The sequence below is a fragment of the Salvelinus namaycush genome, chromosome 12, assembly GCF_016432855.1.
Source record: "Salvelinus namaycush isolate Seneca chromosome 12, SaNama_1.0, whole genome shotgun sequence".
In the NCBI taxonomy this organism is placed as follows: domain Eukaryota; kingdom Metazoa; phylum Chordata; class Actinopteri; order Salmoniformes; family Salmonidae; genus Salvelinus; species Salvelinus namaycush.
This window is the reverse complement of record NC_052318.1, coordinates 17,497,440-17,521,350: the sequence shown is the minus strand read 5'-3', so window position 1 is coordinate 17,521,350 and position 23,911 is coordinate 17,497,440. Positions and strand designations below refer to the sequence as shown.

The window sequence follows — 23,911 nt, the reverse complement described above, 5'->3', positions numbered from 1 at the left end:
AACTGTTCAGAGGAGACTGTGTGAATCAGGACTTCATGGTCAAATTGCTGCAAAGAAACCACTACTAAAGGACACCAAAATAAGAAGAGACTTGCTTGGGCCAAGAAACACAGTGAAGTGAAGGAAAAGCAGCCACCAAGTGCTCAGCAGACTGTTGGGAAAGCGTTCCAGGTGAAGCTGGTTGAGAGAATGCCAAGACTGTGCAAAGCTGTCATCAAGGCAAAGGGTGGCTATTTATTTAACACTTTTTTGGTTACTACATGATTCCATATGTGTTATTTCATAGGTTTGATGTCTTCACTATTAATCTACAATGTAGATAATAGTATTAATAAAGAAAAACCCTTGAATGAGTAGGTGTGTCCAAACTTTTGACCAGTAGTGTATGCCAAGAGAAGTGCAGTATTATCATAAGGAGACGCATACTTGGAATACGGGGGAGGAATGGAGGGAAAAGAGAGGCAGAGGAGGTCTAAGAGAGAGAGGGAGGAAGACGGTGAGCTTTAGTCCGTTAAAAATTGAGGGGGAAAAGGAGATGGTTTGTTAAAGAAGAATGGTAGAAAGTATAAGTAGAGTGAGCTGAAGACAGGAGGAGAAATGAAAGTGAATGAGGGCGAAGTATCGGAGGTGGAAGGTGTGGTGAAGTACTCGGAGCCTGAGGCTTGCACCGAGGGTCAGGACAAAAATTAGTCTGTGACAGTAGGAGTGACGTTTTTGGAAAAAGTGGACCCTTGCCTTTTGGCTGATCCATTTTTGGTTTCAGGGTGGGTGAAAACAGAGTTGTGTACTGTGGAATCGGTGACGGTAACCAGAAGTGGTCTTGTGATAATTGTTTGTGTTTCTGCTGGTCACAGGGAGACGGTGCTCTGCTTTAAACGAATGGAGGCAAGAAATGTGAATTGTTTCGCTCTCAAGAAAAGGGCTCCATTGAAAGGAGTGATTACTGGGGTAGCAGTAAATGTAAAAGTTGACCAACTGAAGGGGAAGATTCCCGGTGTTAGTGATGCTCGTCGTTTGGTGTAGAGTGGTGACGACAGGGTGGCGAGAGTGGTGAAACAGAAGAGTCATTATCTATTTTTTTGAGTTTTGATGTTGAGTCTTTGCCGGACAAAGAGATGTTAGGATATATAAGTTATCCTGTACGAGCTTTTGTGCAGAATACATTACGTTGTTATAGGTGTCAAGCTTATGGGCATGTGGCAGCAGTGTGTAGGAGGAGGTTCCTAGGTGTGAGAAGTGTGCAGAAGGCCATGAGACAAAGGAATGTATAGCATTGGGGAAAGTAGTGTTAATTGTAGGGGTGCCGATGGGGCTAGGGATCAGAAATGTGCGAGAGAGGCAGGTTGAGGTTTCCAGGGTTAGAGTAGTGCAGAAGTTGTCATATGTTGATGCAGTGAAGAAAGTAAAGGAAGATGGGTCAAGCAGGAGGGATCCTGAGAGGAGTGGTGTGAGTAGTAGATCTCTACCAGTACATATGTTTCAGTAAGATTGGATTTTTAGCATTTATAGCAATGGTTATCAACTGTACTGCAGGGATGGAACGTAAAGTCGCAGAAATTTGAGGTTGTGGTGGCAGCTGCAGGGAGGTATTTGGGTGTGAGAGACTTGTCATCAGAAGAGTTACAGGGTGTGTTAAGTGGTGATGTCCCATCCTTTCAGGTTGTTGGCCTGAGGAAATTCTAAATAGATTTAAATAGTCGAGTAGGGTGGTATTATTTTTATTGTATAAAAAGTGTGGTGTTAAATTGGTAGGGTGTTTGCTTTTTTTTTTTTTTTCAAGTGAGGTATAAGGGAGCTGTAATTCAGTCTAGTAGGTGGCGGTAATGCAACATATTTGATGTCAGGCGCCGTTAAACCTCATCGAAGAAGAAAATGATCAAGAATGTTGGAACCTGACCAGTGGGTGTGACAGTTTATGGAAAATGGCTAGCTGGGGAAGGGCTGCTGGAGTTTTGAGAAACTTTTTGAGGAGACCTTGGTCGTACAGAGCGCTGCATCGTGCCTTGGGACCTGGCATTTTGGGGTCTCTCATTGGAAGCGGACTGATATATTATCACTATGAACCGAGCAAGAGGTTTTTTCCCTTCACCGTTCATGCCGAGGAGGAAAAGGTAACGTATATTTGGCGCAGCAGTAACTAACGTTAGCTGGATTGATATCTATGTTAGCTAGCTAAAGTTAGCTAGTCAGCCACGATGTTTGACATTTTCTTGATAGTTAGCTACCTGTCAGTGCCTGGTGAATCAGTATTTGTTCGCTACACTCGTCTACCATTATCACAACTGAATATTACAGTACACAAGTAAACAGCCCTACATAGAACGATTCGCGGAGTCCTATATAGGGCTAAAGTAAACAAGTAACGTTAGTCAGGGTTGATGAGTAACGGATTACATGTAAGGGATTATAAAAATGTTAACTGTAATCCGTTACCTTTAAAAAATATTGTAATCAGATTACCGATAGTTTTGAAAAACTAGATTACTTCGAGGATTACTTTTGAATTCTGAAAGGATGTTTGCGGAAAAAAATATTTGACACTGCTCTCTTTACTAAATGACATTCAAATAAGCATTGAAAAAAGGCGCATGTTTAAATTTGTTCCACCTGAGCGAGTCAGGCCACAATGATGACACACCAAATGTGTTTGATGGATCGCGGGTAAAGAGCAGGAATAGGCTTTTGCAGGCTACAGTTCAAGCGATGTCTTCCAATGGTTCGACTAATGTCGGCATACAAAGATGATCCAACTCGAATAAATGGAGGTAAGGGTGGCAGCAGTGGTGTAGCCTATCACTTATTATTGATATCTACATAGCACATTGACGTGAATCATACTGCTGCGCTGTCATTAGCTATTTGCGCCTTACGAATTGAGGTTGTTGTGGATGGCTGTTGAACCCAATAATGGTTGAATTCAAGAAGCTTAAACTGCTTATCAATTGAAGCCAGTGGACAGTGCGGAACCTAGCCTATGGAATACAAGTGGGTATTTTATTGCTCAATCTAATTAATTCTGATAAATAAATACAACAAATCCATAGGCCTAATGGACACGTGCTCAAACTGGCACACTTTTGATACACTTAAAAGGACAATCTGTAGTTGCTACATCCATTTTTGGACTTATCAATTATATATATAAATCTCCATTGATTGTTGAAGAATATAACTTATAAATGCCTCATGAGCTTAGTTCAACTGTCACACTCCACGAGAACCCAAAATATAAGTGTGTTTTTCACCAATGTTTGTAAACATTGTAAGTCTAAACAAACACTTTATAGCCTCATAACATTGTTAAAACTATAATGTTAATATCATGGATGGTCAATCCTTGCATCCATAGCTCTGTCTATTAATCTGAGAGTGGTTACATTTCTTCAGGCCCATCCCTCAGTTTTCTTTACCAAAACAGAGGCGGGCAACCGTTTTGTTATTGTTTCATCTGAGGATTTGCCCTTTAAACAGCTGCATATTAAGATATCAGAACTTTTGTGAAATAGCACAGTTGCAAATAGAAATCAAACTGGATGGACATCAGAAATAGAGGAAGGTCAGGACTAAAAACAAGCAAAATATAACTATTGTAAAATAGAATGTGTACGTAAAATGTATATAGTATGTATAAGCTGGAAGTAGAAGCCTAAGTGTTATTGTTTATTAGTTTACTCCAATTAGGGGAGGGATGGTAGGGTTTGCGGGGAACAATAAAGGAAAATATATTTTTAAAAGGTGTGTGCCCAAACATTTTTTATATATTTACCCCCAAAAATATATGGGGGATTGGAAATGATGCAGACAATTACATTGATGGAAGCTACAATCTATCTGCAATATTAAAGCTGATCCACCCCCTAAAAAAAAAGTGTCACCAACAAAAAGGTAAACAATAGGCCTAGAGCAAATGCAGCATATGGCATTCATTTTCACATGTAAATAGCACTTGTCAGTAGAGCTATTTAGTGTAAACATTAACATTGATGTATCCTGCAATAGATGTAATTCAATTGGTAACATTTTTGTCTTCTTCTAATGCCTCTTAAAGGGAAAGTAATCTAAAATTAATGGAATTGAATCAGATTACGTTACTGAGTTTGGGTAATCCAAAAGTTACATTACTGATTACAATTTTGGACAGCTAACTGTAACTGATTACATTTAGAGTAACCTAACCAACCCTGCAAGTAGCCTATTTAAGTCTGCGTACAAATATGGTAGGTAGCTAGAAACTACGACTACTTATTTGGTGGAGTTCACCGTCGGTTGGCATCCAATATGTTGCATTACCGCCACCAACTGAAATATAGTATAAATCCATTACACATTGTGATACAAAAGGGGAAATGGGAAAAATAAAAATATGTATTACCCTACCAACTAACCCTATACTCATTAAAACCCACCACCTTATTCCACTACTTTAACCATATCTGATCCTACCCCAGGACAAGGACCTGAGAGGACAGGACACTACTACTCAACACACCCTGTAACTCTTCTGAAGTCAACTCTACTACCTCCAAGTACTTCTCTGCAACTGCGAATGCATCTATTTTCTGTGACTTATGTTCCATCTCTGCTGTACAGTTGATAAACATTGCTATGAACACTAAGAGGACAACCTTACTTAAATTTCACTCATTGGTCTCCCTCGGTTCTTGCACAGATTTACTATTCACAGGGATCCTCTCAGAATCCCTCACCATTGAGCCACCCTCCTCCTTTCATCACTGCCTCACCATACTACATCTTCTGTACTACTCTGACCCTGGCCACCTCAACCTGTCTCTCTCGCACTGGACACCTCCAATCCCCAGCAATGTGGGCACCCCTACAGTTGACACACACAGCTTTTTTTCATCGGCACTACACATTCCTCTGTCCCATGTCCTCCTACACACTTCCCACATCTTGGAATCTCCCTCCTACACACTGCTGCGACATGCTCATGATGCCTATAACACTAGTGTATTCGTCACAAAATCTCTAACAGCATCACTCCAACAGTTGAAGTCGGAAGTTTACATACACCTTAGCCAAATACATTTCAACTCAGTTTTTCACATTTCCTGACATTTAATCCTAGTAAAAAGTCCCTGTCTTAGGTCAGTTAGGATCACCACTTTATTTTAAGAATGTGAAATGTCAGAATAATAGTAGAGATGATAATTTATTTCAGCTTTTATTTCTTTCATCACATTCCCAGTGGGTCAGAAGTTTACATACACTCAATTAGTATTTGGTAGCATTGCCTTTAAGTTGTTTAACTTGGGTCAAATGTTTCGGGTAGCCTTCCACAAGCTTCCCACAATAAGATGGGTGAATTTTGTCACATTCCTCCTGACAGAGCTGGTGTAACTGAGTCAGGCTTGTCGGCCTCCAAGCTCCCACACGCTTTTTCAGTTCTGCCCCCACATTTTCTATAGGATTGAGGTCAGGGCTTTGTGATGGCCACTCCAATACCTTGACTTTGTTGTCCTTAAGCCATTTTGCCACAACTTTGGGAGTATGCTTGGGGTCATTGTCCATTTGGAAGACCCATTTGCAACCAAGCTTTAACTTCTTGACTGATGTCTTGAGATGTTGCTTCAATATATCCACATAATTTTCCTGCCTCATGATGCCATCTATTTTGTGAAGTGCACCAGTCCCTCCTGCAGCAAAGCATCCCCACAACATGGTGCTGCCAGCCCCGTGCTTCACGGTTGGGATTGTGTTCTTCGGCTTGCAAGCCTCCCCCGTTTTCCTCCTAACATAACGATGGTCATTATGGCCAAACAGTTCTATTTTTGTTTCATCAGACCAGAGGACATTTCTCCAAAAAGTACGATCTTTGTCCCCATGTGCAGTTGCAAACTGTAGTCATGCTTTTTTATGGCGGTTTTGGAGCAGTGGCTTCCTTGCTGAGCGGCCTTTCAGGTTATGTCGATATAGGATTTTCCCATGATGTCAAGCAGAGGCACTGAGTTTGAAGGTGGGCCTCGAAATATATCCACAGGTACTCCTCCAATTGACTCAAATGTCAATTAGCCTATCAGAAACTTCTAAAACCATGACGTTTTCTGGAATTTTCCAAGCTGTTTAAAGGCACAGTTAATTTAGTGTATGTAAACTTCTGACCCACTGGAATTGTGATACAGTGAATAATCTGTCTGTAAACAATTGTTGGAAAAAATTACTTGTCATACACAAAGTAGATGTCCTAACCGACTTGCCAAAACTATAGTTTTGTGGAGTGGTTGAAAAACTAGTTTCAATCACTCCAACCTAAGTGTATGTAAACTTCCAACTTCAACTGTATATCCTAACATTACTTTGTCAGATAAAGACTGAATCAAAGCTCAAAAGAACAGACTGTCACCACGCACACTGTTTCACCACGCTCCCCACCGGATCTACTTTACACCATATGGCAGGCGTCACAAACACCAGGAAACTTAAATTGCTCCACCTCCACACTTAACGCTACCCCAGAAATCACTCCCTTCAATGGTGCCCTGTACCTAAGTGCAAAGCAAGATACAGGTCTTTCCTCAAGTTGCGTTGCATTGCGGGCCTGCTCCCTCTGATCGGAAGAAACACAAACATCACAAGTCTGCTTCGGGTTACCTTCACCGACTCAACAGCACTCACCATCTTTTCCACCCAACCTGAAACCATCCATGGATCAGTCAAAAGGCCTGGTACCACCCTCTTCAAAAATCACACTTCCTCTGGACCAAACGTATCTTTATCACAACCATGTCCATCAATGCAATGCAAGGCTCGGGCCCCGAGCTCCTCACAACACCTTCTACCCCTTCCATTTCATCTCCAGAACTCAAAAATGGCATCTGGCTTACTCTATTTGTACTTGACACCAATCGTCCTCTACATACCCTCTCCCTTGTTATTGCTAGCTTCAACAGATTCAAACCCATACTCTGCCTCCCTCAGTCTTTTCAACCTCCTCTCTTTCCCTCCAATCCTCCTCCCTTAACCAATTACCCGACTCCTTTTGAAAATATTCAACTTTTCCAAGACAATCTCGTTTTAGCCTCCTCGAGAGATATGCTAAACCCTGTACTCCCTTCACTTCAAACGTGAGCAATCTGCCCAAAATGCTACTGAACGACAAGCTAGCTAACAAACTAGCCCCAATCAGCATTCGAGCCCAAAATGCTGATTGGCTGACAGCCATGGTATATCAGACCGTATACCACAAGTATTTTTACTGCTCTAGTTACGTTGGTAACCAGTTTATAAAAGCAATAAGGCTACTATGATATATGGCCAATATACCACAGCCCTTAGCCGTAGTAGATTGGTCCTATACCACCCCCCTCAGGACTTATTGCTTATATATACCACTATCCCCAACACACCCCACCATTCCTTCCCACTACTTTTGGACATTGGGGGCTTAGCCGAAAGTTACATAGCCTATAAAGGGATAACAGACAATAGGCTAACAGACATGAGCCAAGTAGAGAATAGGTTATAAGACCTCTATGATTCATTTAATTTAGTCAGTTCTACCACTAAATTGCTCATTTTTAACAAGGTTAAATATGTTGTAGTAAAGTTCAGCTTCAGTCCACAGGAGCGCACTGTGTCACTGTCAGAAGATGTGTGCTTCAGTCAGAAAAAGGTTCTCATCTCTTTGGTCTCAGCTAGCTAGCTACAGAAACGAAACCAAGCAAATGCACTCACTGGAAATAAACACTTTTCCTGTTATCGTGACTTATATCAACATCAGTTGAGGCTGCTGATCGGAGGACGGGTCATAATAATGGCTGAAATGGAGCGAATAGAATGGCATCAAACACATAGAAATAATGTATTTGATACTATTCCGCTCTAGCCATTACCACGAGCCCATCCTCCCCAATTAAGGTGCCACCAACTTCCTGTGATCAACATCCTTACATGGTGACCCCACCGCTCACGTTACAAAATGAATGTAAACATACATGTTATTCAATCATTGCATCCAAACAGCTTGCGCGTGTCAACGAGTGTCTGCGTAGCCAGGCGCTAAGATATAACTTGGTTCTATTTGTGACGCTTGACGAGCTGAAAGTCCTGCCTCTCCCATCTCCTCATTGGTTTTTAGGAACATATTCCCATGTGGGTGATTGAAAGATGAACTGAGGTCCACACTCCAGCCCAGTTGGTGGTGGTAATGCACCTTAAAGTTGGTCGCCAACCGCCATATAAAGTCCAAAGAAGAAGAAGCCTGAAGGAGGAGATATAACTAGAAACAAACTCGGTTTACCCTTTTATCTGTGGATTAATTAAAAATAACAACACAATGTTTATATCGCAGGACAAATTAGCTAACAGCAAGCTAGCTAGCTAAATTCCCATGAATGTTTAATGCTTTTCGACTTGTCCCCAAATGATTAACATAATTGTAATATAGTTGCTTCAGAGTTCGTTTTGATATTTCAACTTACGTGTCCTGATCGTGTCTGGTGTGGATAGACAAAATCAACATGCGCGAACGCACGATCTAGTCAGCATGTTAGCTTGCCCATTCACTAAATATACTGTTAAATAACTCCGACTGACACACAATAGCTTAAATTAGCCAACCCTTATGCTGAGGGAGACTAGCTAGTTAGTATGAAAGTCCAGAGAGGACATATAAATAAAACGTTTATCTCATGTTGATCACAATTTATTTATTTCATGATCATGACATAATAAAAGTTGTTTTGTTGAGATCACGATAAACTCTATATATATGAGTGGACATATTGATGATAGATTAAAAGTATGGCTGAGGCGGCAGAGCCCACGGTGGATCAGCGCAAAGTGTAGCAATCAATAAAAAAAACTAAGGGATGGTACCGTTGATGCTAACATCATGCTTCCATTTGTGTTTTTGGAGCTCAGTATCAGTTTATAAATTAGAATGTTAGGAAGCCACATTGCACTCGTACCTTGAGCTAAGAGCTTGTGGGGCATTTAAGCACTTTACGACGCCTGTAAGCCAGCTCTTTTTCTCCTAGGCTGTGTGCCACCCCCAAAACCACAGCCAATCGCATGCGAGCAACAATGCCACTAACTTGCCGAATCTTGTGAGCGAGCGCATTGCAATCAAAGCAGTCACAGGGTTCCTTGATGAGGTGCTTCTCGTGCATCTGGACAAATTAATGGATAATACGTGGTACTTTGGATTCATCTCATCTCGACAAAATGTTCTCGTGATCACGATTTAACAACTTTTGTTATGTAGTGATCATGAGATAAGTAAGTTGTGATCTCGACATAACAAGGGATTTATTTTATTCATATGTCCTCTCTTGACTTCTGTAAGTTAGCTATCACCAACTCTGCACACACCAAGGGGCCAGGGTTCTGGTCTAGAAGCACTGGTTTGACTGCTCCTACAGTTTTGCTTCGGTACTGCACGCCCGGCCCACACCAACTGACGCCCGGCCCAGAAACACAATTTCCATAGACGGTCACATACAGAAATCAGATTTGAAAATTCCTAATAAGACACTTTAGTCATCAACTTTGTGCACAAAACATCCATTGAATTATTCAAATAATTGTTGCTGAGGTGGATTATTATTATATATATTTTTTAAAATGCATCACTTTTTTATATTCATCCAATGTCTTCCTTGTTTTTGGATGACCAGATGACGTCGCTGCTCGTTGACGCTGACCCCTACCTTTTTGAGGGAAGAAAAGTATTACTTTTTCTCTGAGCAATTTTATTAGTATAAAATAATTTCCCAATTTTTTTTGGAGCATACAATATAGCTCAGAACTTGAATGATTTATTTTATACAGTAATTTTTGGTCATCTTTATCAAGGGTGTCAATAATTTGGGACACCACTGTATATCCATAGTAGGTAGACGGTTCTTACTAAATCGGCATCCCTTACATCACCACACCGAGCAGTGCACAAGAAAGTATTCAATCCAGTTGTTAGACCTATGTTTTCTATCTATGGGGAAATTGTGCAATCAGTAGCCTTGATAAATTGATAGCTGAAGCAAGTAAAATGTATTAACTAATTGCTGTTAGACAAATGACAGACCTTCATCCAATGTGCCACAATAGTTGGTCAGGAGTACTGACAATTCTTCTATAGTCATTACCTTATCCAATTTTCAGCTTTGCACTGCCCTTGTATTTTAGACCTTGTCCTTTTAGTGCTAATGCTTCTTTCCATATTATAGTTGCTTCCAGTGTTCCAGCTGTCTGCCAGACGGATGTGCTTCAACCAGTTTGCTTCCATGACGTACAATAAGGAACTCTACATGACACCAAGGGATTTCCTCTTCTCAATCATGTTGGAGAATGTCGACCGTAAGTACAGTAGTATCAAATAATAGTGTCCATGTTGTAAAATGGCTTAGCTGGTAGAAAAGGGAATACTTCATGATGTATTGAATTGATTGGTATATGGCTACACAAGCTCCCTCTGTAAGTGTATTGAATTTTGTTCCAGGCAAGAACTGCACTTTACATAATTTTTCTTTCATCTGCTATTAGGTAAATTACCAAAGAAAGCTCTAACCAAAAAGGTGAGTGTTGTGATCGGGTTAACTCATTGTCAGAACGTGTTTTGTATTTTAGTCCTATCGTGCAATGCCATCAACATGAGCATTACAGCAAGATAAGACTATTGGTTGTTTCTCCTTGTATAATTTATGATACTTGCAGGAGGTGGATAAGATGCTGGATGCTGCCTCACGGGTCCAGGCAGGTAACAGTCTGTTCAGAAACTTCGGAGACGATGGTACGTTTTCATGCCATGGTCAAACAGCCTCACAGGTGCTATGTGCTTCATCAATGTAAAAAATATTCTGGATAGTTATACTTCAGGCAGGAAATATGTATTTGATCACTATGTGGGAGTGTCAATCTAAACAGGATAAATGAACACTCACTGAAATGTTTGTGTGATGGAGAAGGCATGTTTTGTCTTGCAGGTCTGATATCCTACACAGAGTACCTGTTCCTGTTGACTATTCTGACCAGTAAGTTATAGACCCAGAATGACATACAGTGGAAACAGCCCTCCCTTTCAATGACATGCATTTGGAACCGGCATCCTCTAATTCTTACACAACACATTTTACGTCATCTGGGTTGTGTGGATTAGGAGTGCATGTCCTTGTTTTTGAATGAAAAGCCAATTTTTTTTTTGTCAATTTAAAATAACATAAAATTGATCAGAAATACAGTGTAGACATTGTTAATGTTGTAAATTACTATTGTAGCTGGAAACGGCAGATATATTTTTTATGGAATATCTACATAGGCGTACAGAGGCCCATTATCAGCAACCATCACTCCTGTTTTCCAATGGAACGTTGTGTTAGCTAATCCAAGTCTATAATTTTAAAAGGCTAATTGATCATTAGAAAACCCTTATGTTATTATGTTATGTTAGCACAGATGAAAACTGTTGTTCTGATTTAAAGAAGCAATAAAACTGGCCTTCAGATTAGTTGACAATGTTTGCACTGTATTTCTGATCAATTTGATGTTATTTTAATGGACAACTCAAAAACAAGGATGAGAGAGAGAGATCTACTCATTCAAGGGTTTTTATTTATTTTTACTATTTTCTTGTAGAATAATAGTGAAGACATCAAAACTATGAAACAACACATGGAATCATGTAGTAACCAAAAAGGTGTTATAAAATATATATTTTTTGAGATTCTGCAAAGTAGCCACCCTTTGCTTTGATGACAGCTTTGCACACTCTTGGCGTTCTCTCAACCAGCTTAATGAGGTAGTCACCTGGAATGCATTTCAATTAACAGGTGTGCCATGGAATTTCTTTCCTTAATGCATTTGAGCCAATCAGTTGTGTTGTGACAAGGTAGGGGTGGAATACAGAAGATATCCCTATTTGGTAAAAGACCAAGTCCATGTTATGGCAAGAAACTCAAATAAGCAAAGATAAACGACAGTCCATTACTTTAAGGCATGAAGGTCAGTCAATCTGGAAAATTTCAAGAACTTTGAAAGTTTCTTCAAGTGCAGTCGCAAAAACTACCAAGCGCTATGATGAAACTGGCTCTCATGAGGACCGCCACAGGAAAGGAAGACCCAGAGTTACCTCTGCTGCAGAGGATAAGTTAACTAATTAACTGCACCTCGGATTGCAGCCCAAGTAAATGCTTCACAGAGTTCAAGTAACATACACATCTCAACACCAACTGTTCAGAGGAGACTGCGTGAATCAGGCCTTCATGGTTAATTTGCTGCAAAGAAACCACTACTAAAGGACACCAATAAGAAGAAGAGACTTGGTTGGGTAAAGAAACACGAGCAATGGACATTCGACCAGTGGAAGTCTGTCCTTTTGTCTGAGTCCAAATTTGAGATTTTTGTTTCCAACCTCCGAGTCTTTGTGAGACGAAGAGTAGGTGAATGGATGATTTCCGCATTTGTGCTTCCCACCATGAAGCAGGAGTTGTGGCGGGGCTTTGCTGGTGACACTGATTTATTTAAAATTCAAGGCACACTTAACCAGCATGGCTACCACAGCATTCTGCAGCGATACGCCATCCCATCTGGTTTGCGCTTAGTGGGATGATAATTTGTTTTTCAACAGGGCAATGACCCAACACACCTCCAGGCTGTGTAAAGGCTATTTGTGCTGCATCAGATGACCTGGCTTCCACAATAACCCGACCTCAAGCCAATTAGAGATGGTTTGGGATGAGTTGGACCACAGAGTGAAGGAAAAGCAGTGCTCAGCATATGTGGGAACTCCTTCAAAATATAGAAAAACCCTTGACTGAGTAGGTGTGTCCAAACTTTTGACTGGTACTTATATCTTTTTTCTTTATTACTTTCTAACCCTACCTCCCCTAATTAGAGTGAGCTAGTGAACAACAACGCTTAGGCCTCTACTTCCAGCTTATACATATTATGGACACAGTATTTACAATAGTTCTATTTTGTTTGTTTTTACTCCATTCCTTCTTTATAATTTACATGCATTAACATGTAGTGTGTGTGCATCTATCAGGTACATGTCAGTACATATTCCACATTTCCACCTGGCCACCCCTACCCCGGTCAACAGCACTGCACCCCCCACAGCAACTCGCCCAAACCTTCCCTATTTCTCCTTCTCCCAAATCCAGTCAGCTGATGTTCTGAAAGAGCTGCAAAATCTGGACCCCCACAAATCAGCCGGGCTAGACAATCTGGACCCTTTCTTTCTAAAATTATCTGCCGAAATTGTTGCAACCCCTATTACTAGCCTGTTCAACCTCTCTTTTGTGTCGTCTGAGATTCCCAAAGATTGGAAAGCAGCTGCGGTCATCACCCTCTTCAAAGGGGGGGACACTCTTGACCCAAACTGCTACAGACCTATATCTATCCTACCTTTCTAAGGTCTTCAAAAGCCAAGTTAACAAACAGATCACCGACCATTTCGAATCCCACCGTACCTTCTCCGCTATGCAATCTGGTTTCCGAGCTGGTCATGGGTGCACCTCAGCCACGCTCAAGGTCCTAAACGATATCTTAACCGCCATCGATAAGAAACAATCCTGTGCAGCCGTATTCATTGACCTGGCCAAGGCTTTCGACTCTGTCAATCACCACATTCTCATCGGCAGACTCAACAGCCTTGGTTTCTCAAATGATTGCCTCGCCTGGTTCACCAACTACTTCTCCGACAGAGTTCAGTGTGTCAAATCTGAGGGCCTGTTGTCCGTGCCTCTGGCAGTCTCTATGGGGGTGCCACAGGGTTCAATTCTTGAGCCGACTCTTTTCTCTGTATATATCAATGATGTCGCTCTTGTTGCTGGTGAGTCTCTGATCCACCTCTACGCCGATGACACCATTCTGTATACTTCTGGCTCTTCTTTGGACACTGTGTTAACAACCCCCCAGACGAGCTTCAATGCCATACAACTCTCCTTCCGTGGCCTCCAACTGCTCTTAAATACAAGTAAAACTAAATGCATGCTCTTCAACCGATCGCTGCCCGCACCTGCACGCCCGTCCAGCATCACTACTCTGGACGGTTCGGACTTACCAGGTGTCTGGTTAGACTGTAAACTCTCCTTCCAGACTCACATAAAACATTTCCAATCCAAAGTTAAAATCTAGAATTGGCTTCCTATTTCGCAACAAAGCATCCTTCACTCATGCTGCCAAACATAAACTCGTAAAACTGACCATCTTACCGATCCGCGACTTCGGCGATGTCATTTACAAAATAGCCTCCAACACCCTACTCAACAAATTGGATGCAGTCTATCACAGTGCCATCCGTTTTGTCACCAAAGCCCCATATACTACCCACCACTATGACCTGTACGCTCTCGTTGGCTGGCCCTCGCTTCATACTCGTCGCCAAACCCACTGGCTCCAGGTCATCTACAAGACCCTGCTAGGTAAAGTCCCTCCTTATCTCTGCTCGCTGGTCACCATAGCTGCACCCACCCGTAGCACGCGTTCCAGCAGGTATATCTCACTTGTCACCCCCAAAGCCAATTCCTCCTTTGGCCGCCTCTCCTTCCAGTTCTCTGCTGCCAATGACTGGAACAAACTACACAAATCTCTGGAACTGGAAACACTTTTCTCCCTCACTAGCTTTAAGCACCAGCTGTCAGAGCAGCTCACAGATCACTGCACCTGTACATAGCCCATCTGTAAATAGCCCATCCAACTTCCTCTTCCCCTACTGTATTTATTTTGCTCCTTTGCACCCCAGTATTTCTACTTTGCACACTCATCTACTGTCAAATCTACCATTCCAGTGTTTTAATTGCTATATTGTATTTACTTCGCCACCGTGGCCTATTTATTGCCTTTACCTCCCTTATCTAACCTCATTTTCTCACATTGTATATAGACTTATTTTTCTACAGTATTATTTACTGTTTGTTTTACTGCATGTGTAACTGTGTTATGTGTCGAACTGCTTTGCTTTATCTTGGCCAGGTCGCAGTTGTAAATGAGAACTTGTTCTCAACTTGCCTACCTGGTTAAATAAAGGTGAAATAAAAATAAATAAATAAAACATATAGTGGAGGCACAACATATGGGTGACAGTTGTTGACGTGTTTAGAGGGTCCCTGATTCGAGCCCAGGTTGGGGCAAGGAGAGGGACTGAAGCAACACTGTTACACAAGTACATATAGTACCACCTAGTTTCACTCAGTTTTGGAACACGTTCTTCTGTTGAGTTTTGCCTAATGAACAGGACCCTGGTTTAGTGCAGCTGTAGCCTAAAGACGTGACCAGGCAGTGCCACATTAGTGAGCTCTCATATACTTTTCTGCACGCACGGCACAACCATGTCTTGGCGGACCAGCGCAACCATAATTGTCTCAATGTTTTTGTACAGGAGCTGGCTCCTTATGGATTGCCGAGTGTCCGTTGTCCATGATATTCTCAGGACCTGCAGTTGTCTGCACATTAACTTCATTTATTGACATTGTACATTAGATTATGGTATCTATCCTGTTTAGGATAGTACATTGTGTAGCCTGTTACTGTAACACATTGACTGAACCTGGGTGGTGTTCAGTTGGCACAAAACAAAAAAGGACGTCTTCAAACGGTCCAATAGAACACTCATTTTCCATTGATAGTTTTGTTGCTGTTTTCGTACTTACTGAACACACTGCCCATGTGGTAGTGTTTTGGCGACTTAACTTCCTCATTCAAAATGTTGCCCAGTCACCAACAATGTTGTGCTTGAATCATTATTTCAGGAGACCCTGCTGTTAACCTTGTGGCGTGGACAGCAATTGAAAACTAACCGCTCATCTTGTCGCTGCTTTGTTCTGTCCAAGCAGCACCTAGTGACGTTAATTTCTAACAGAAAATGCATTGTTATTTCAGAGCCACACACAGGATTTCATATAGCTTTCAAAATGCTTGATATTGATGGCAATGAGCATGTGGACAGAAAGGAGTTTCTCAAGGTATGTTTTATAATCTATATTATAAAATGTTCCTTAAAGGGCCAATCTGCAGTTCAAACAGCAAACGAGTACCACTCCACAGTTTTGGGTAAACGGCTTTGGGGTGGGACTAGAGAAATGTAACCACTCTCAAATTCATAGACAGGACTATGGATGCAAGGACTAACCATCCATGAGATCAAAATAATAGTTTTAACTATGTTTTTAAGCTATACAGTGTTATTTTACAATTGCATTGTTTATAAACAATGGAGTAAATCAAGCTTATATTTTGGGTTCTGATGGATTTAGACATTTGAACTAAGCTCATGAGGAATTTATAAGTTATATTCAAGAATCAATAGCTACATATCATTAATTTTACATTTAAAAAATGATGTAGCAATCTCAGATTGCCCCTTTTTAAATGTTTTATTTTATGCTTCTCAAGGAATTGATGGAATTGTATTTTTAGTATTCTGTATTCAGTCTCATGTATTGTATATCTATATAAAGTATCCACACTGCAAAATATTGCCGCCCCTTACATGGACATTACCTAATTGGAGGTTTTGACATACACGCTCCTACAATGAATGAGTACTATGGACACTTGATGCTAACGCGGAGGTACTGTTTGGCCAGTACCTTAAGTCTGTGCCACATGTTTGTTCCTCTGCACTAGTTTCTCCCACCTCAATTGGTTCCTTCTGTCAAAACATTGGCCTATTCATTCTCAGTCTGAGGTATCACATTTTACAAGGCACAGAAACTAGCTTGTAAACATACTGTATTTGCTAGTTGGCTTTAGCACAATACAGTATGCATTAGAGGTCGACCGATTATGATTTTTCAATACCGATACCGATTATTGGAGGACAAAAAAAGCCGATACCGATTAATCGGCCGATTTTATTTAAAAAAAAAAAAAAACGTTTTTAAATATATATATATATCATACACACACATTTTTGTAATAATGACAATTGCAACAATACTGAATGAACAATGAACACTTTTATTTTAACTTAATATAATACATAAATACACACGCACACAGCTCTGAAGTGACAATGATACTGAAGAGTCTGCTTAGGAGACAAATACTCTCAACTGTTTGAATAAAAATAGAGTTTAAGTTACCTGTGATGAATGTTGAAAACAAATTTTAATTTCTATATGCAGGAAATCCTATTTTAATAATGGGCATGGTAAGAATTGACAACCAAAGTGCGAGTCATAATTCCCATGACACCTAGCAAAATCTGAAAAGCGGTTCCTTCATTTATTCCATAGGATATTTTTAGATTCACTTAAAATAAGGTCTGTGTTTCGTGTAGGCTTACATCACCGTGCCAATGTTATAACTGTGTAGATATCCATAGGACAAGGTAACTCTGATCAATATTGGCTAAATATAAGCGAAGATAAAAAAACATTTGTAGAGTGGATTTATGAAAATATGTTGACAAACGTTACCTTATCCTAGTGAGATTTACACGGGTATCAAAACGTCGAGGCGGTTTAAGCCTGCACGAAACACAGACCTTATTTGAAGTAGATCAAGACATTCTCTATGGAAGACATGAACGGTAAAATAACGAAGGAACCCCTTTCAAATTCAGCCGCAAGTTATTACAGGAATTATAACGCGTCGACTATTTCTCTCTAAACCATATACCTTTGACTAATCTGGAAACTATCACCTCGAAAACAAAACGTTTATTCCGTTCCGTATTTTATCTAACGGGTGGCATCCATGAGTCTAAATATTCCTATTACATTGCACAACCTTCAATGTTGTCATAATTACGTAAAGTTCTGGCAAATTAGTTCGCGAAGAGCCCAAACTGTTGCATATACCCTGACTCTGCGTGCAATGAACGCAAGAGAAATGACACAATTTCACCTGGTTAATATTGCCTGCTAACCTGGATTTCTTTTAGCTAAATATGCAGGTTTAAAAAGATATACTTGTGTATTGATTTTAAGAAAGGCATTGATGTTTATGGTTAAGTACACTGGAGCAATGACAGTCATTGATTGATTGTTTTTTATAAGATAAGTTTAATGCTAGCTAGCAACTTACCTTAGCTTACTGCATTCGCTAACAGGCAGGCTCCTCGTGGAGTGCATTGTAATCAATGCAAGATTGGATCGCCCGAGCTGACAAGGTTAAAAATCTGTCGTTCTGCCCCGTAGGCCGTCATTGAAAATAAGAATGTGTTCTTAACTGACTTGCCTAGTTAAATAAAGATTAAATAAAGGTGTAAAAAAAAAAAATATTAAAATCGGAAAATCGGCGCCCGAAAATACCGATTTCCGATTGTTATGAAAACTTGAAATCGGCCCGATTAATCGGCCATTCCGATTAATCGGTTGACCTCTAGTATGCACACATGGCTACAAAAATGCCTGTGACTATACAATTTTGTACAAAACCAGTGAAAAGTTGATTCCCTAATTTAGAACAGAGGCTGGTGTGAAAATCGGCAACACTGGGAACCACAAGGGTTAGAGTTAGACCACTGTTGTGTTCCTAAAACCCACTGCATGTCTAAAAGGGGTTATCCACCTCCAATTAGATTATGGTTTGGTTTAGAAGATGAGTTCCACACCTGACAAAGTAGAGAGGAGCAGCATGGATAATAATTTGGTGTGTTTGAGGGGATCAGTGTGAGCAAAGCAAGGATCACTAATCTTGATCACATAATAATTAGTAATTGGGATGCAAGGTGATTTGTAGATTAGTGATTCTGTGTGGTCCAACCGCTTTGTAGTCGATCTCAAACACTCACTGGTTGCTGTTTCATACTGTTTCCAGTTTTAATATTAGAGTGTGGGGAGTTGATAACCTTTTGACTAATGAAATGTTCTCTGTTATTGCTGACATTTCTTGGATAATTCAGATGAGTAAGAGGTATGTATGTGTTATTAGTGAGTTTAACTGAATTAGTAGTTTCCCGCATTCTGAGAACATGTGAGGGCATTTCTTAGCTAGCTTACAAGTAGTAAATGTTTTTAGCTTAATCTTCTGTTTCATCTGCATTATTATAATGCAAGGAATCATTGTTGCTGCTTTGTTTTATGATGAAGCTCAAGAAAATCATTGGGAAAAGAAAAGAGACGGTGCCTAAGGAAGGTGCCACAGACGTGGTGAGTCAACACTGAACTTTTATTTTTAAGGTGGAAATCTCATGTGACTTTTGGAAACACTTTTTTAGAATACTTTATATAGATGACATTGAATGGCCTTTGGGGAAATGCCTATTGAAAGCACTAAGGCTGGCCAACTGTCATTATACGATAAATGTAAACCGTTGTGTACGGGGCTAGAAAAATGATTGTTTACTTGTATTTCAAGCGTGATGGGGCTTGCAGTAATAACAAAGGCAGGAAGTGTTGAAACTTGATGTCATCTAAACAGAAACCAGTCGCAGAGGGGGATGATGTGAACACTACACTGCAGGCCTTCTTCTTTGGCAGGAATGGTGAAAACAAGCTTCAGTACAAGGGATTTTGCAGGTAAAATATCTGTGGGTTACCGTGTAGTATCATTGGTGTTAAACGGTATAGCTACTCCCAACCTTTTCCTTGTAGGTATACCTAATCCTAGTAAAATCATGTTTTCGATACTTCGTATAGACACTGTATGAATAGACTTCAGAGTAGAAGTGTTGATCTAGGATCATTGTTGCCTGTTAGATCATAATGAATATGGACAGGGAGAACCTGATCCTAGATCAGCACTCCTACTCTTAGACACTTTTTGAATACAGGCCCAGAACCGACCTAGTCATGTTCAGTGTCTTTACTCTGGATTTCTCCTCTAGGTTCATGGAGGACCTTCAGGCGGAGGTGCAGGAGATGGAGTTCCTGCAGTTCTCCAAGGGTATGGACACCATGCGGCGGGAGGACTTTGCCGAGTGGCTGCTGCACTACACCAACGAGGAAGCCAACGAGGCCTACTGGGAGAACATGAGGAAGAGGATCCCCGCGGGCCAGGTAAAAAAGAAAGTAATCCACCCTCGTTTCCTTGAGGTCATCACAGATCAGTAAGGGTTGTTATAGGTGAAAGCGAGGTTGCCAATTACCACTCAATTGTTTTCCCCAATCCAACAAATTCAGATATGGGGGTCACTTTTTATTGAAGGAAGGATGAAATTTCAAAATATTCGGATAGGGATAATATGCAGTCATGTCAATGTACCTTCAGGTCTAAGAAGTGAAATATATAACACATTTTGGGGGGATCTCAAGGGGTGACTGATCAATGTACGACTTGGACATTTGTCCCTTTTCTCTTGTAGAGCATCACATTTGATGAGTTCAAAGCATTCTGCCTCTTCACCAACAACCTGGAGGACTTTGCCTTCTCCGTGAAAATGATAAGTGAAGCCAACCGACCTATCGGAATGGGTAATTGTCTTATTCTACATAGTTTTTTGTAGGAAGGACATTTTGTCTGAAATATTCTGATTCTACACAGTCAAATCACTTTAAAGCAGCATTCAACAGTTGAAACAGTAACAAAGCGCACTCCCTGCCCCTGTTTCGGTAAAAAGCTGAGGGAAGGTGCTGGAGAAATTTAACCACTCTCAAATGTATATCCAGAAGGACTGACCATCCATGATATCAACATTTTAACCATGTTTTGAGGCTATATATGTTGTAACTTTAAGGGGTTACAGAGTTAATGTTTAAGTTAATTCATCGAGCTCTATCTAAAGATATTTGTAATTGTATTAGAATTTGTGTGTTGGAGATTGAGAGAACTACATACATATTTTGTACTGGTTAGTATTGAATTAGGCTTTTGACTGCAAGTTCCAGAATGCCTTGCGACAGGAAGTAGAGAGAACGCACTAGTTAAGTGCAATTGACAGGTGATTATCCTGACCTTTCCGCTGCTAGCAACTCATTATTCATTGTTCTGTAGAATCTAAAGTTTGTAAATGTAACGTGAACAAGTATTATTACTAAAAGAAGCTTTCATATCAAACCCGCCATCCCGAGTCATTACTTTGAAGATAGTTATTCTATAATATAGTGTTTATTTACATTTACTTTGTTTACAAACATTGGTGTAAAACAAGCTTATTTTGGGTTCTGTTGGGGTACGACAGTTGAACTCAGTTCATGAGACATTTCTAAGTTATATTCTTCCATGGATACGTATCATAATTACTTTTTTTGTCCAATAATAGACGTAGCAACTGCTGATTGCCCTGTTAGCCAAGTACATTATCCTGATAGTTTATTTCCCTTGCATTCTCTGCAGTCCAATTTAGGCGAGCTGTGAAGATTGCCACAGGGCACGACCTCTCTGAGAACGTGCTGGACACTGTGTTCAAGATCTTTGACCTGGACGGCGATAACTGTCTGAGCCACAAGGAGTTTATCGGAGTGATGGAAGACAGAGTACTGCGCGGCTTGAAGGTACAGGGAGCATTTATCTATCAGTTGAAGCAGTCCTTTATAGCGTTATTTGGTCTTGAGACCCATGCTTAACTCTAACTTTCATGCAAGTCTCCAATTGACGTTAATAATCATTGTGATGTGAGTTGCGGTTTCTGTATGAATTGTGCTATACAAATAAAGTTGAGGCTGCATGACCTGATCGATTTGCGATGTTACTTTAAGCACAAAAAAAACATTCCGAAAACCTGACGCAGCTGCTGCTCCCTCCCCATCCCTTCACGCTACTCACCTTTATGAAAACCCTAGGCTTATCAGCAACATGGTTTACAATCTGCCTCACATTTCTGAACTAAAATAATATATTTTACATTTATTTCACCTGTGCTTTTGAATATTTCCTGCATGTATTATTTTAGAACGCATGGGTGTGGTTTTATGCTGTCTGTTAACTCCCCCATCAATTGATGTAATCTATTTGGGCCTAATACAGACTAAAAAGCTTTGTGCAATGATGTAATCGTCCTAGATATGCTGTCATATCGGAGGCCTACCCTAAATTACAGGGGGGTGGGGAGTTAATAGCTGCTTGTAACTCCCCACCTGAGAAAGGAATATTAAATCACTATTTGGATGTCGATCATGTCGTCCACATTTTTTTGTATGTTCATCCCGGAGGTAAATGAGAATTAGGAAAAGGGGGAGGGAGGGAGCAGCAGAGATTGTGTAAAAAAATAAATAACGTGCAGTAAAGTTGTTTAGTCCTGGGCACAGTTTGTCAAAAGTTATCTGGATTTTGCCTATCGGATAGGATTAAATGCATAGAAATAGAACGGACGAATCAGTCTTGAATGGGGACTCCCGTTCTATTTTTATGCTTTTAATCCTATCTGATAGGATAGGGCCCTGGTGATCAGGTCATGCAGCCACTCTGGGAAGTTTATTAAAGCTGCAATATGTAACTTTTTGGGCGACCCGACCAAATTCAGACATTTCAGTTCTGCCATTCGCATGGAAAGCAAGTCTAAGAAGCGGTAGATCTGTTTTATGTGTACTATTTCTATGCTCCCTGTTAAGTTTTTTTTTTTTTTTTGTCTTTTACTTTCGGTTTTGTATACTAGCTTCAAACAGCAGAAAATACAATATTTTTGGTTATGGGAAAAATACTTCAGTTATTTTAGATGGTACAAAGAATTATCTAAACAATGACTGCTTGTTTTGTCGGCAAACTATTAGAATTAAGCGAACTATTAGAATTATAGCAGAGCGATATTTGCATATTGTATCTGTAACATTTATTATGTGATGTCTGTATTTCCCCAGGTGCAACCCCAGCGTGGCATCACAAATTACTGGAAGTGTGTGAAGAGGGAGACCCTAAAGGGGGCCCAAGAGGCCCTCCGGGACACCGGAAGCCCTTTTTGAGGGGCTAGGCCATTGGATGGAGAAGCGCCTTACGAGTGTTCACTGGGTGACTCCAATGTAAAGCATTGATGGCTGACCACTAGTTGACCATTATCACTGGATATTTGTCAATGGAATATAAACATGGTCCTAATGAACTAAATCAATGTTTTTCAGGCTTTTTGTTTGTGAAAATATTATTGCCATATACAGTACAATCTATGGGTGAGGTTTATTCTAATAGAAATTGGTTGTTGTGATGCTTGATACCAGTCTATGCATACAAGGCATATAAATGTGAGATCTTTTTACATTTTATTGAATGTGTCATGGCACTTTTTACCCTGTTTCCCTCAAATGCAAGTGATTTGTTTACAGGTAGACATGGTTTACTGTGGTATCATCTGAAAGTTCTAAACTTCTGAGTCATATAGGTGGCAAGAGTCATGTTTGAAATATGTTTGTCTTCAACACATTGCTAAGTACAGTTGTGTTGTAATATATTGGCACCCTTGCACGATTCACTTTAATTTCTTCAATAAGTTGACATTTAAGCTTTTTGTTCACCCATGTATTTAAGAACTGCGCAGGATCCCCAAAAAATTCTGAAATGAAGATTTTTCACTACAAAGTCAAAATGGTCTGGACAAAAGTATTCAGAATTCCAATTAATTTGGTTGAAGGCAGGAGATTCTTGTTTACGGTGTAATTTTTCGCCTTTGCTTACAGGGTACAAAGCCATTCAATAAGTTTTGAAAACAGAACATTCTGCTCCATTGCACTCCATTGTAAAGTGCAAGGGTGCCAATCTATTAGATCATAGCTGTGTACTTTTTTTTTTTTTTTTTTATAAATTGAGAAATGCTGCATTGCTCCTGGAATGTGCATTTGGGAAAGATTCAGACCCCTTGACTTTTTCTACATTTTGTTACGTTACAGCCTTATACTAAAATGGATTAAATACTTTTTACCCCCTCATTAATCTACACGCACCCCATAATGACAAAGCTAAAATGTTTTTTTTTTAGCAAATTTCTTTAAAAAACATACCTTATTTACAAAAGTATTCAGACCCTTTGTGATGAGACTTGAAATTGAGTTCAGGTGCATCCTCTTTCCATTGATCATCCTTGATGTTTCTACAACTTGATTGGAGTCCACCTGTGGTAAGTTCAATTGATTGAACA

The 23,911-nt window shown here is 40.2% G+C and overlaps 1 protein-coding gene across 1 annotated transcript; it reads left to right on the top strand.

The window, feature by feature from the left end:
- Positions 1-1,902: 1,902 nt before the first annotated feature.
- On the top strand, positions 1,903-23,622 carry LOC120056972 (calcium uptake protein 2, mitochondrial-like). Its single transcript, XM_039005300.1, has 12 exons — positions 1,903-2,111; positions 10,188-10,317; positions 10,504-10,535; positions 10,675-10,750; positions 10,944-10,991; positions 15,841-15,923; positions 18,999-19,058; positions 19,330-19,427; positions 19,736-19,907; positions 20,213-20,321; positions 21,184-21,341; positions 22,644-23,622. The coding sequence occupies exons 1-12, from the start codon at positions 1,923-1,925 to the stop codon at positions 22,743-22,745; spliced, it is 1,257 nt and encodes a 418-aa protein (XP_038861228.1). The 5' UTR covers positions 1,903-1,922; the 3' UTR covers positions 22,746-23,622.
- Positions 23,623-23,911: the final 289 nt, after the last annotated feature.